Source organism: Globicephala melas, chromosome 2 (genome assembly GCF_963455315.2).
Source record: "Globicephala melas chromosome 2, mGloMel1.2, whole genome shotgun sequence".
NCBI classification, from domain to species: Eukaryota; Metazoa; Chordata; class Mammalia; order Artiodactyla; family Delphinidae; genus Globicephala; species Globicephala melas.
Genome location: NC_083315.2, coordinates 30,584,336 through 30,599,982, shown reverse-complemented (window position 1 = coordinate 30,599,982; position 15,647 = coordinate 30,584,336). Strand labels below are relative to the sequence as shown.

Sequence of the window (15,647 nt, the reverse complement as noted above, 5' to 3'; positions counted from 1 at the left end):
GAGAATCTGCCTGCCAATGCAGGGGACACGGGTTCGACCCCTGGTCCGGGAAGATCCCACATGCTGCAGAGCAACTAAGCCTGTGCGCCACATCTACTGAAGCCTGCGCACCTAGAGCCTGTACTCTGCAACAAGAGAAGCCGCCACAATGAGAAGCCCGCGCGCTGCAACAAAGCATAGCCCCCGCTCGCCGCAACTAGAGAAAGCCTGCATGCAGCAACGAAGACCCAACACAGCCAAAAATAAATAAATAAATTTATTTATTTATTTAAAAAAAAAAAAAAATTTTAACACTGTTTCCAGTAATCAAAATTGACAGTAGTAGAATTATTATTATTGAGGCAATCGTATGCTCTGTACTGGATTTACAAAAGACTAACATGGTGCTTTTCAGAGGGATTTTCAAAAGAAATGGAAAATAATCCATTTTTCTCATATATCTTTACTGTAAGAAAATTGTAGGTGTGTCAAAATATAGTTGATTTTTATATGTTTACATGAGAAAATGTCCAAGATAATGGTTTTTATTATGGTGATGGGAAAAGTAGTTTAAAGCAGTATAATATGATCTCATTGACCTGTATGTGCACACACACACATGATTATAGCTTTTGGATGGAATTAAATGCATCAAAGAATTTTACTTTCATCATATTTTTGTCCTTTCGACATCACAGGCAGCCATAAGCAACAATAATATGTATTTCTACCTGTGCCTGGTAGTGAAACTGAGTTTATGATAAACAAGAGGCCTGGAATCTGTTCAGTTATTTGCCCAGTTTCACTGGACACTAGCCATGCCCATTCCTTTACATTTCATTGTAACTGCTTTTGCACTGAGTACTTGCAACAGGGAACATATGGTTAACAAAGCTGAAACTATTTACTATCTGACCTTTTACAGAAAAGGTTTGCCCACTTATCTGTTATAGTATTTCTTGATTCCTTAAAAGATTTTTTACAAAGGGAAAAAAATTCCTGAAGGTTGACTGTTGATTCATTTGCAGAAATATAACTGCATAATATGAATAACCTCTCCTCCAAAGATTTTTCTGTTTCCTTCAAATATGCCCAATTCTCTAGTTAAAGATTCTCCCCGCTGCCTTTTTTTCTCCTGTTTTTCATGCCAAATTTCTACAACCAACTAACTTAATTCTAACTTTTCTCACCTTATACAGTTTTACTCCTATAGTTTTTGTAGTTTGACTCCTCTCCCCTTCTTCTCCCAATCTACCCTCAACATTCTAGGGAAACTGTTCTAGTCATGTGTTTTCACAGTGAACACGGCGATCACAATTTTTTTAAATGAATGGATCCAATTTTTTCAAATGGTTCCTCGGCAATCATTTGTTCAACTTCCTTTCTACAAATGAACTCAGAAGGCCTGGAATCCTATGTGCCACTCCACTACCTGCCAACTAGACCTTATGTAGGACTTCTCTGTGGACTTGGTCAGAGAGATTAGGATTTTATCACCGCTGGTAACATTTTAATTCTATGAGGTCCCAAGAGATCTGAAAGGCCTGTTCAAAATCAGTTAGTGGTAAGCCCAAACTAGTTCAGAAGTCACAAGACCCCTACAGTTTTTCCACTGTACCTTGGTAGTTCTCAAAATGTTGTTTAAATGTCTACGACTGTTAGACTGGTTCTTTTTTACCTCTGCGTCCTTCATCAGCCCGTTGGTTACTCGCTCTTGTGGCTCTGTTTCCAAAATTATAGCTTTCATTTCTAATTCTTATTCCACTTTCCTATTCCCAGCTTCTTAAAGGACACCTCCAATTGCCCTTCTCCAAACTGTCATTTTCGCCAAAAAACTGACCTGACCACCAATGTTCTAAACTTAAAAAAAAACAAACAGAAAAAAAAACAGACAAAAAGCCAAAATTCTGGCTCCTTCCTTAACAAGGTCACTACTTTTTATTAATTTTATTACATATATATGTAGTTTATGTGGTAGAATTACGAGTTCTGAATTTCAGATATTATATTCCATAAGTATTTCTAATATTTAAAATTAAATTTTACATGTAAGTGAAAAGAGCATTATATGATGAGTCCAGAGACCTGCGTTCAAGATGTACCTCTTTGGGACATTTCACTAGACCTTTCTGAGACTCAGTTTATTCCATGTAGTTATTAATCCCTATTTCACAGAGAATTAAATAAAATAAAGGATTTGAAACATTCATAATACACTCTATAAATGTACACAATGGCCTTCAACCAGATAAAACAAGCCTAGCTTAGCTTACACGCTTACCTTCTACCCACCATACACTTGCCTGGAGCTACAAAACAGATATGTAGGATTCCCCTTCCCTGGCCCCTTTTCTTAGAATAGCTTTATTGACATGTAAATTACCTATCGTAAATTCACTCTTCAAAATGTACAATTCTATGTTTTTTGTGTGTTCAGAGTTGTGCAACCATCATCACAATCAACTGCATAAAATTTTCATCACCCTGAAATGAAATTCCCTACCCTTTAGCCATCATCCCTGAATTCCCGCATCCTAAAAACCACTAATCTTTCTGTCTATTCACCTGTTCTGACCATTTCATATAAATGGAATTATACAATAATGGTCCTTTGTGACTGCCTTCTTCGAGTTAGGGTAACGTTTTCAAGGTTCATCCATGTCACGGCATGTATCAGTACTTCATTTCTTTTCACTGTTGAACAATATTCCATTATATGGATATACCACATTTTGCTTATTCATCATTCATCAGTTAATGGGCATGTGGGTTCTTTACACTTTCAGGCTATCATGAGTCATGTTGCTATGAACAACCATGTTTAATAAGTTATTATGTCGGTATTTGTCTCCACTTCTCTTGGGTATATGCCTACGAGTGGAACTGCTGGGCCATGTGGTAATTCTACATATGTTTACCTTTTGAGAAATACCTTACTTAGTTTACCACAGTTGGCTCCACCAGCCAACATCCACATCCTCATCAACACCTATTATTGCCTGCTTTTGTGATTACAGCCATTCTAGAGGGTGTGACAGGGTATCTCACTGTCGTTTTTGACATATATTTCCCTGATGGTCAGTACTGTTGAGCATCTTTTCATACGTTTATTAAACAGTTCTGTATCATCTTTGGAGAAATGTTTTTCAAATCTTCAGTCCATTTAAAAAACTGAATTGTTTGCTTTTTTACTACTAAATTTCTATATTCTGGATACAAGTCCCTTATCAGATATGTAACTTGCAAATACTTTCTCATTCTGTGGGTTATCCTTTCACTTTCTTGTTGAGAGTTTCTTGGTTTCCTTTGAAACACAAAAGTTTTAAATTTTGATGTGGTCCAATTTTACCTGTTTTCTCTTCTGTTGCTTTTATTTTCAAGATTGTATCTAAGAAACCATTGCCCAACCCAAGGTCATAAAGATTTATTCCTGTGTTTTCTTCTACAAGTTTTACAGTTTTAGCACTTACATTTAGGTCTATGATCCATCTTAGGTTAATTTTTGTTCTTGGTGTGAAGTAGGAGTCAAAATTCATTACTTTCCACGCTGTTGACCAGTTGTCCCAGTACCATCGGTTAAGACTACTCTTTCCCTCACTGCATTGTCTTGGCACCCTTGTTCCAAGTTTACTTCCTATTGAATCCCCTCCCTATTTGAAACACTTAGCTGCTTGCCCTTAGATGATCTCTTAACTAGATTCCTTGCTTTCAACATACTTTCACCATTTGATTTTTTTTTTTTTTAGTTTTAGGTGTACAACATATTGTTTAGTATAGTTGATTTATAATACAATATTAGTTTCAGGTATACAACATAGTGATACAAATTTTTATACATTATACTCCTTTTATAGTTACTATAAAGTATTGGTTATATTCCCCTGTCCTATATAATATATCCCTGTAGCTTATTTATTTTATAAATAGTAGTTTGTATCTCTTAAACCCCCTCCCCTATCCTGAACCTCCCCCCTTCCCTCTCCCCACTGGTAACTACTAGTTTGTTCTCTATATCTGTGAGTCTGTTTCTTTTTTGTTATATTCACTAGTTTATTTTTTTAGATTCTGCATATCCATGATAACATACATTGTCTTTTTCTGTCTAATAAGCATAATACCCTCTAGGTCCACCCATGTTGCTGCAAATGACCTTATTTTATTCTTCTATATGGCTGAGTAATATTCCATTATATATATATGTACCACATCTTTTTTTTTTTTTAACATCTTTATTGGGGTATAATTGCTTTACAATGGTGTGTTAGTCTCTGCTTTATAACGAAGTGAATCAGTTATACATATACATATGTTCCCATATCTCTTCCCTCTTGCGTCTCCCTCCCTCCCACCCTCCCTATCCCACCCCTCCAGGCTGTCACAAAGCACCGAGCCAATATCCCTGTGCCATGCGGCTGCTTCCCACTAGCTATCTACCTTACTACGTTTGTTAGTGTGTATATGTCCATGACTCTCTCTCGCCCCGTCACAGCTCACCCCTCCCCCTCCCCATAACCTCAAGTCCGTTCTCTAGGAGGTCTGCGTCTTTATTCCTGCCTTACCCCTAGGTTCTTCATGACATTTACCACATCTTCTTTATCCATTCATCTGTTGATCAACACTTAGGTTGCTTTCATATCTTGGTTATTGTAAATAATGTTGCTATGAACACTGGGGTGCATGTATCTTTACAAATTAGTGTTTTTGTTTTCTTCGAATATATACCCAGAAGTGGAACTGCCTGATCATATGGCAGTTCTATTTTTAGTTTTTTGAGGAACCTCCATACTCTTTTCCATAGTGCCTGCCCTAATTTACATTCTCACCAGTGTACTAGGGTTCCCAAATTTCTCCACATCCTCACCAACACTTGTTATTTGTAGACTTTTTGATGATAGCCATTCTGAGGGGTCCAAGGAGTCCTGGGGCTGGTGTCACACGGTGGGTGGGGATGGGGCCCAGGGGATCCCGGGGCTGATGCCCACCCACCAGTGAGTGAAGCCAGGTTCTAGGGCTAGTATTGGCCAACTGGTGGGCAAAGGCAGGTCCTGGGGTCTCTGGCTGCAGAGCCCAGGAGTCCCAGAGCTGGTGTGGAACCACTGGTGAATGGGGCTGAGGCCCAGGGGGTGCTGGGACTGGTGCATGCCCACTGGTGTGTGAAGCTGGCCCCAGGGCTAGTGCCAACTCACAAGTGGGTGAAGCCAGGTCCTAGGGTGTCTGACTGCAGGGCCCTGTGGGTCCTGGTGCTGATGAGCTAGAGGGAGGGTTCCACAATGACTCTTGCCAGCACCAGTGTCCATGTGGTAGAATGAGCTCCCCTAATGTCTGCTGCCAATGTCTACGTTCCTCGGGTGCACTCCAGTTGTCTCCTGCCTCTCTAGGAGGCTCTCCAAGATCAGATGATGGGTCTGATACAGGTTCCTTTCAAATTACTGCTTCTGCCTTGGGTCCCAGAGGATGTGAAATTTTATGTGCACCCTTTAAGAGTGGAGTGTCTATTTCTCATAGTCCTCTGGGTCTTCAGAAAGTGAGCCCTGCTGGCCTTCAAAGCCAAACATTCTGGGGACACGTCTTCCCGGTGCAGGACCCCTGGGCTGGGGAGCCTGATGTGGGGCTCAGACCCCTCACTCCTTGGGGAGAACCTCTGCAATTGTAATTATCCTCCCATCTGTGGGTCACCTACCTGGGGGTATGGGTCTTGACCATGACTCCACCCGTCCTACCCATCTCACTGTGGTTCCTTCTTACTATCTTTAGCTGTAGATCTTTATGCCTCCAGTCTTGCTCATCAATAATTGCTCCGTAAACAGTTGTTAATTTTGGTGTACCGGTGAAAAGAGGTGAGCTCAGGGTCTTCCTACTCTGCCATCTTGGCCAAGCCTCTAACTTCTCTCAACCCTTTAATTCTTTAATACAGAAATATTCACTTAATCTTTCATGTAATTTTTTTCAGAAAATAGAAAAATAGAGATGACCAACTCATTCCTGAGTATTCATTTCTCAAAGAATTATAAAAATATGTGCATTTTCTAAGGGAGAACATCTGAAACTAAAGAAAGTTGTGGGTATGTAATGGGTGGGAGGGGTGGAACACAAGACCCTCTGGATGCAACTACCATCTCAAGCTGCAGACCTGCACTTGCCAATACTACAGCCACTATACACACAACTACTGAGCACTTAAAATGTGGCTAGTCTTACCTGAAAGGTGCTGAAATTACAAGATGTACATCAGTTTTTTAAGACTCAGTATGGGGAAAAAAAGCAAAGTATGGTATACCAATTTTTAAATATTACATGTTGAAAATGACAACATTTTGGATATACTGAGTTAAATGAGCTCTATCATAAAATTCACCCATATTTTACGTTTTTCAATGTGAAGACTAGGAAAATTTTAATTACATTGTGGTTTGCATTATATTGCTACTAGACAATGCTGCTATTTGATCTCCTAAGACTTTGTTGAATAGATTGGCCTCCTGTGAAAATAAGTTTTACTGGGCATAACTAAGTACACTAAGCCCTTATCTGGCAAGACACAATATCTGTAACTCCAGGTTATTGCCAAAAGCATATAGTCTCAAATTATCTCGGTCACTTACTACTATTCCAAAAGCTCATTTGGCTCACCTCAAGGAGAATAACTTTCTCTCATTCCTTTGTCAGCGTTTCTTAAAAATGTGATGCCAGAGGACATGGCCCTCCATTTCAAACATGCATTTTTAAACATACATATTACGGGTCCCATCCCAGACCAAATGAATCAGAATCTCTGGTAGTTGGGCATGATCTAGTTGATTCCTCTTTACAATAAACCTTGAGAGCTACTACTCTAGATCAGCCGTCAGCAAACTATGGCCTGCAGGCTAAATCCAGCTAGCTGCCCATTGTTGTAAGTAAAGTTTTACTGGAATATAGCCACACCCATTTGTTAACCTACTCTCTACAGCTGCTTCTGCAATACAGCTACAGAGTTGAGAAGTTGTGACAGAGATTTATGGCCCACAAGGCCTGAAGTATTTATTTATCATCTGGTTCTTTACAGCAAAAGTTTGCTGACAGTGCTCTAGACAGTCTAAATTTTATTCTGTAACAACTCAGAATACCAAAGGAAAGATACCTGAAAGTATAGTTCTGCAGCCTCGGAAAATGAAGTCAACTGAATTATGCTTTGGCATAAGTTTCTGGGCTTACAATGACAGGTCTATTTTTAAAAACCTTCAAAAACGATTCCTGGAGGGATGGTTGTTGAGGACTTCCATTCTGTCATAGTCCCTCTCTGATGAGGCCCAGAGGCAACACAGCTCTGTGTTTCCAGCACAATAGTTAACATGTTTGAAAACCAAAGAATTATGAACTATATACTCATCTTATCTCCATGTATCTTTTGATGACATTTTTCTGGGCTAGTACCCTCCTCCCTCAGGGCAAAAGAAAACCAAAGCACAAGAAGAGCCCAGCTACAGACTGGAGTTTACACTGACCTTCTTTCTAGACAGGAGTTCCAGACTTGCCTGAGTATTACAACTACCATGATGAGTTGGTGTGACACTTTTAACACATTCAAAAAATCAGATTCTGTTTTCTCAACATTCAGAATCTTTTCCTACTTTGCCTAAGTTCTGTAGTAAATAATCTAACATTTCCCCACAACTGACAAAACCAGGCAAAACTGTAGAAAGGAGAAACGTACTTTAGCTAATTTAAGTGTCTTATTTTATTTTCCTTATTTAAAAACTAAGAAGGTATTAGGAAAAAACAAATGTAATGTGATACGGTCAAATTACACCTATGGTCCCAAATGATCTAGCTTCTACCTTAAGAAATCATAAAAAGAAGAGCAACTTAAACCCAATGTAAGCAGAAGAAACATTAAAATAAGAGCAGAAATCAGTGAAATACAAAGCAGAAAATAAAAAATATCAATGAAAAGAAAAGCTGGTATTTTGAAAAGGTCAATAAAATTGTTAAACCTCGGGCTTCCCTGGTGGCACAGTGGTTGAGAGTCCGCCTGCCGATGCAGAGGACACGGGTTCGTGCCCCAGTCCGGGAAGGTCCCACATGCCGCGGAGCGACTAGGCCCGTGAGCCATGGCCGCTGAGCCTGCGCGTCCGGAGCCTGTGCTCCGCAACAGGAGAGGCCACAACACTGAGAGGCCCACGTACCGCAAAAAAGAAAAAAATTGTTAAACCTCTAGCCAGGTTGACCAAGAAATAAGAGAAGACACAAATTACCAATATTATAAATGAAAATGGGCCACCATTACAGATCCTAAAATATTAAGATAAGAGAATGACATGAACAATTTTATGTCTATAAATTTGACAACTTAGATAAAAGGAACTAATACTTTGAAAGATACAAACTACCAAAGTTACCAAATAAATCTCCAAAAGCTAACAAAGAAAAAATACATAACCTGAATAGTCCTATATAAAATTAAAGAAAATAAATTTATAGTTAAAAGCTTTCTCACAAAGAAAACTCCAGAACCAGATGGCTACACTGGTGAATTCTACCAAACATTTAAGGGAGAAATACCTTCAGTTGTACACAAACTCTACCACAGAACACAATAGGGAAGAATACTTCCCAGCTGCTTGTTTTGAGACTGGTAGCTTTCCTTACTCCAAAACCAATAAAAACACAAGGAAAAAGTACTAACCAATATTCCTCATGAACACAGAAACAAATATCTTCATAATACATTAGCAAATCAATCCGGCAATATATAAAATGAATAATACATCACAACTAGGTAGAATTTATCTTGGGAATGAAAGGCTCTTCAACATCCAAAAAGCAAGAAACTGACCATACCAACAGACTAAAAAGAAAACTCGTATGATAACCTCAATCAATACTTACCAAAAAAGCACTGGCAAAATCCAACATCTATTCATGATTTAAAAAAAAAAAAAAAAAAGCCTCTTAGCAAAGTTAAGTATAAAAGGGAACTTCCTCAACCTAGTAAATAGCAAAACAGAAATACAAGGGAACTTCCTTAACCTCATAAAGGGCATCTACAAAAACCTTACTGCTAACATCATACATAATAGTGAAAGAATGCTTTCATTTAAAATTTGGAATAAGGCAAGGATGCCTGCTTACTGTCCCTATTCAACAACATCCTGGAAGTCCTAGCAAGTACAATAAGGCAAAAAAAAGAAATGAACAGCATATAGATCAAAAACGAAGAAATAAAACTGCCTCTCTTCACAGATGAGATGACTGCATAGAAAAAGGCCAAAGAATCTACCAAAGGAGTTCCTAGAAAACTTAAAGTTCACTATTTAAAAAAAAACAAAAATCAATTGTATTTCTACATATTAATAGACAATCAAAAACTGAAATTTAAAAAAATACCGTTTACAATAGCATGAGGAAACATAAAAAATATACCTGAGTAGAAATCTAACAAAACATGTGTAGAATCTGTATGCCGAAAACTACAAAACCGTAATGAAGAGATACATCACATTCAGTTTGGAATACTCAATACCGTTAAAGTGTCAATTCTCCCCAAATTAATCTGTAGATTCAATGCAATCCCAATGAAAAATCCTGGCAGATTTTTTTTAATTTGACAAACTTATTCTAAAGTTTATATACAGAGACAAAGGAACTAGTCAAAATAATTAAAAATAATAATAGTAAGTTTGGAGGATTCACACTACCTGATTTCCAACTTAATATAAAGCTACAATAATCAAGGCAGAAGTAACTGGCAAAGGACAGACACACCGATCAATAGAAGAGACTAGGGAAAGGCCGACACACATATGGTCACTGATTTTTGACAAAGGGAGAAAGCAATTAAATGAAGAAAGGACAACCTTTTCATAAATGGTTGTTCAAAAAATTGGACATCCGTATTAAAAAAAAATCCCCTAAAAAGAAATCTTAATACATACAAATTTTAATTAAAACAAAACAAAAACAAAACAAAACCTTCCAGAAGAAAACAACAGGAAAGATATTTGGGACCTTAGGTTTGGCAGACTTCTCAGATACAAAACCAAAAGCAAAATCAATAAAAGCAAAAACGACTTTATCAAAATTTGAAACTTATACTCTGCAAAAGACACTGTTAAGAGAAGGAAAAAGGCAAGCCACAGACTGGGAAAAATATTTGCAAAACAATACCTATTAAAGAACTTGTATCCAGAAGATATTCAAGACTCTCAAAACTCAGTAACAACTTCTGTGCAACAAGGGACACAATTAACAGAGTACAAAGGTAATCCATGGAATGGGAAAAAAAACATTTATGAGTCATATTATCTGATAAGGGGTTAATGACCAAAATATATAAAAACTCCTACAATTCAACAGATAAACCCAATTTAAAAATGGACAAAGGAACTGGACAGATGGCAAATTTTGTTATGTGTATTTTACCACAGTTTAAAAAAACAGTAAGTATAAAAATTAATAAACAGAAACCTCAATTAAAATAGAGTTGGGGGCTTCCCTGGTGGCGCAGTGGTTGAGTCCGCCTGCCGATGTGGGGGACGCAGGTTCGTGTCCCAGTCCGGGAGGATCCCACATGCCGTGGAGCAGCTGGGCCCGTGAGCCACGGCCCCTGAGCCTGCGCGTCCGGAGCCTGTGCTCCGCAACCGCAAAAAAAAGAAAAGTGAGGCCCGCGAACTGCAAAAAAAAAGAAAAGTGAAGAAAAAAAAAATAGAGTTGGGAGGCCAGAAGAGGGAGCACTCATGCACTGTGCTGTTAGCAGAGCCTAGCAAGAAGAAAGACTTCCTCTTCTTGCCTGCCAAGAACTCAGCCAATGACAGACTGTCACAATTCAGCCAATGAAAAACCACTACACTCTGGACTCTCAATTCCTCCAATGGACTCTGTTTACTACAGCCCTCCCAACTTCCTTTTCCCCTCTATAAAAGAGTTCTATTTTTGCTGGGGTCTTGCACTGTGTCTTGCAGTAGCTGCAGACTCTGAATTGCAATTCTTTGTTGATCCCAAGTAAACCCATTTTTAAGGTCAATATAAGAAAACAAAAAACCTAATTAAAAATGGGTAAAAGATTTGGACACATTTTACCAAAGAAAATAATGGATGACAAATAAGCGCATAAACAGATATTCAAAATCATTAGTCTTTAGAGAACTACAAACTAAGAACAATTCCATTCCTAGGAATTTACCCAAGAGAAATGAAAAGCTATGTTCATTCAAAAACCTGTACACTAGAGATTTATTCACAATCACCAAAAACTGGAAACCACCCCAGGGTACCAAGACTGGAGAATGAATAAGCAAATTATTCTACATTCATACAACGGAATACTATTCAGCCATAAGAACTACTGATATAAGTACATCACGGAGAAATCTCAAGTGCATTAGGCTAAGTGTAAGAAACCAGTCTCAAAAGGCTATGTATTGTATGAGTTCACCTACATGAGAGAAAAAGCAGGCACATAGGAACAGAAAACACATCAGTGGTTACTCAGTGCTCAGGGTAAGCGGACGGGGTTGACTACAAATGGCAGAAGGGAAAATTTCAGGGCGATGGAATTGTTCTATATTGTCTGTAGTGGTGGTTATATGACTTACATGACTAAATGCGTTTGTCAAACTCAGAACTGTACACTAAGGATGAATCTTACTGTGTGTAAATTATACCAATAAAAATAATAAAGGTATTAAGAAAATAAATGTAATGTGGTAAAACACCAAATTATTCTATAAAAACCAGCCAATTAAACATTTATAAGGTACGATGGCATATGTTTAATCTGATTTAAATATGCTATCAGCACATTTCAAATAAATTCAAGCCATACCTTAGCTTTATAAATTAAAAGTTAAGGTTAGTATTATTAATGATTTCTTTCACCATTTAGGGAGACACAAAAAAGTCTTATCTGAAATCGCTGTTTTTTAATAATTAATTTACCCACTGTCTATTATGTGTAGATTCAAAGATTCACGAGACAGTCAGGTGCAGGGTGGTTCAGGAACATGGTTTTCCCCCTTTCCATTTTCCTAGTAATGGATATAGCTGGTAGAAATAGTAAGTGTAAAATATTTAAATATTCTCTAATCTCTTTCTGTACATTCTCTAAGGAGAAGGGTAATCAGTAGATTCAGCTCTCTTCAAAGGGAGGATAGGAGAGATTTATGGGAGGCACTACTTTATGTCAAGCATGAGGTGGCATAAGCCCCATTTTTAACACTGAAAACCAATGCTTTAAAGGCCGTTTGGTCACTTGCTCATTTCTAAAAGGAAGCAGGCAGCAGTAGGATTCAAATTCAGGGCAGTCTCATTTCAGACAAAGCTCTTTTTTTTTTTTTTAAAGCTATTATTTATTTAATTCTTATTCCAGAATTTTCCATCTATTTCTAGTGCCATGTGGCATGCGGGATCTTAGTTTCCCAACCAGGGATCAAACCCACTCCCCCCTGCATTGGAAGCGCGGAGTCTTAACCACTGGATCGCCAGGGAAGTCCAAAAAAGCTCTCACTCTTACCCAGCTCACTGCGATTTGCTCTCTGCCCATCTGCAATTGCTTAAGCAAGAGCTTGGCTCTGCATGTTTCAAATCAAGGAGTATCTTTTAAGATTTTATTACTCGCATGACCCTGTTCAATTTTAAACCCCAAGCCTACAATACATACATATTACTCAGAAAAGCTGAAACAGTTTACACGAAAATACGGTGACTTTTATCTGATCAAATTTTTAAAAATAAACCACTTAATTTCTTAAGTCATGATTAAAAACAGCAATATACAAATAACAACCAAAAGGATATATGAAAAAGTAATCATGTTCACTTTTGACCTTAATAAAGAATTTATTGCAACTCTAATTTTAAACAAAGGAATATAGAAAAGTTCTTCCCCTTTCTTCTGGCTTCCTGACATCTGGCTTTCCTCTATTGTTTTCAAAAGCTGCCAGTATCCTGACCTACACACAGATTATTTACTTCAGCAGAACTCACCCTGTGAAGTGTCACCGTGTGTTGTTCCCATATAGCTGTTTCCTCCATTGCTGTGTTCTGATAAAGAAAAAGAAAAACAATAATTATCTTTTAAGAAAATGTCTAATAAAGTGAATGAGAACAGCCAGCAAACAATTTAGCACAGTAAAAAAACAAAATTCATACTTTCAATATTAGATACTCTAAAAAGAGCTTAATAATTATTGAAGGTTTTTTGCTTGCTTTTGTTTTTGTTGTAAGAGACAGGAAATTACACACAGGAACTTCCTTTGTTTTTAACTTAATTTGGACAGATGCCACTCTATATTCATTTCATGCCAGCTGAAATCAGTGTTCAAGCTAATTCTGCAACTTTATACTTAACATCAGATAGAAATGAACAGAAGTTGGAATAGTATTTTAAAATATCTAACGAACAACACATAAAACATTTAAAAGTATTCCTTAATGTTGTGCAAAGGAAGGAAACGTCAAATACCTCTGAACTCAGTAATTATAAATACACGTATCACAGGAAAACAGATAAGACCATTTGATAGGTTTGGTCAATGGCTGCTTCAGTATCAGTTAAAACATTACTGCTCTACCTAGTTTCAATTTTACTACAGAATTATCTTCAAGCTTTGTTTATAACCCTGAAGGGAAAAAAAAGGCTTTTCTAACATACGTATCATGCACACATGCCCATGCCACACACAAAAGAAACAAAAAGGAAAAACAAATAAACAATTCCAAACTCCCTGCCCCAAAGAACTGCCTTAAAATAAAAGTGATGCAAGCTCCAATAGAGGTGCTCAAATGTCAGTGTAGTTCAGGTTCTTCTCCTGTCAAGAACTTTTTACTGAAGAGAGAAATAAATCACTATCTAACAGATAGACACTAAAGAATTCAAAGTAAATTTCTTATAAATTGGGTTAATTGCTCTTGCAGGCTTAAAGTAATTCAATCTCTTTTAATGTTACCATTTTCTGTAATTGGGGTTCCTGAACATATATATCTACAATTTGTTTAAAGTCTTTTTCAGAGGTATCACAAGGTAAGGTAGAAGTGAGAATGCTGAGCACGATGCTTCCAGGACATCACTTGTCACCCAGCCTTATCAATGTCTATTCCACAAATAAGGTTTGTTTTCTACTGCACTGCTGTCACTACCATCATGAGAACATGTCCACCAAGGGGCCCTGGACCCATTTCTCCTTTCCCACAGCAACTTTAATCGAACATTAATGCCACTTTAGAAAAGGAATCCCTATAAAGAAAGCCTGCTTCCCTAAATACAAAGCAACTAGATTAACTTTCCTGCCAGATGAATAAGAGAGGGAGAGAAAGGATCCCTCTGTTCACTCCCATAGATAAGAACTGTCAACCAGCGTTTTGTTTCAATCTTTCAGTCAAGTGCAGCAAAACCTCCTTTTAATGAGACCTCTGCTGGAAACAAAGCTGTTTTGTTTTTTAAAAAAATTGACCAGCATTTATGTATTTTAAAATATACCTCCATCAATGTGACACAGTGATGATATGAGTAATTCTGCTAAACATCAAGAGTCCTACTAAAATATACAGGATAAAAATATCTGCAATTGCCAGTTTGTCCAATCTTAGCTGACTTATTAAAAATGAGAACTGCTTGCATGGCTTTAAGCTTGTCTTGCCTTGATCTACTTCTTAAACCACCAGCACTGCTTCACTACCCTTTTAATTCCTTTCCTATCAGTGCAAACTGAAAGTGATCTGATAACCAGAGAGGACCTCCATAACATATTCTTTGGAACGAAAATTTATCATCCTCCATATGGTTTTAATGGCCACACAATTTACCATTTAGTAAAAGAATATGAATCAAAATGAGAAAATTCATTTAATGCGAAGGGAGGAAAAGCAGATTATGAAATGGCTTGTATATTGTTATCCTTTGTTTAAACGTGAATATGAAAAGAAAGGCTAAAAGGATATACAAAATGTTAACACAAATCATCCTCAAAGTGAAGGGATTATGGGTAATATTTTTTCATTAGGTTTTTTTTTTTTTGCTTTCCTTTCTCCATTCCCAGTCAGAATAAACTGCCAAAATATTTCAAGCCACATTCATCAAATCCCACTTGAAACTTCAAATATCTATTTTTAACTTTGCTTTTAGGAAAAATCAAGTAATATTTAAGATTCTTTTATGTTTTATTGTTAATTATAAAAAAGTATCCTGTTAGTAAGGGATTTATAGAATAAGGTCTTAATGTACAAGCTTCTAGGAGTACAATAAGAGAAATTTATTTTGTTTATATAAGGGGAAAAATAAAAATACTAAAACAATTGTTCTCAGCATTCCAATCAAAATTAATGTTTCTTCAGAAAAGTACACAACTCAACCAACTCAATGGCTTCCCCCAAATGGGTAATACAATAGCTCCCTTCTCTATTAAAGCCAAACACAGCCTTATTAGCTTGATTTATCAGAAGGGAGACCAATGTGCAAGAAAGAAGCCGAGAGAACGAAACATCAAAAAGGGTGGTCAGTTAGGCTCTTAACCTGTGCTCTAAAGCAATTGAATCCATAATATAGTTGTTATGCCTTGATGATCCTAATCACTTAAAACACACACACAGAGAAAAAAGTGTTACTAGTTTAAACCATGGACCATTCCATCTCTCTCCACTCTCAGGCCTTTGGTTTCCTTCAGTGGCAAAAGCAGCAAAATTCTATCCATGGC

General features: G+C 37.3%; 1 protein-coding gene across 6 annotated transcripts in view; it reads right to left on the bottom strand.

The window, feature by feature from the left end:
- The window catches only part of TJP1 (tight junction protein 1), a 255,520-nt gene that overhangs the window by 78,013 nt on the left and 161,860 nt on the right, over nt 1-15,647 (bottom strand). For all 6 annotated transcript variants that reach the window (XM_030878391.2, XM_060293719.1, XM_030878393.2 and 3 more), the window contains one exon: nt 12,943-12,999. In XM_030878391.2, the coding sequence (XP_030734251.1) occupies nt 12,943-12,999 (57 nt within the window). The remainder of the gene's footprint in view (nt 1-12,942; nt 13,000-15,647) is intronic.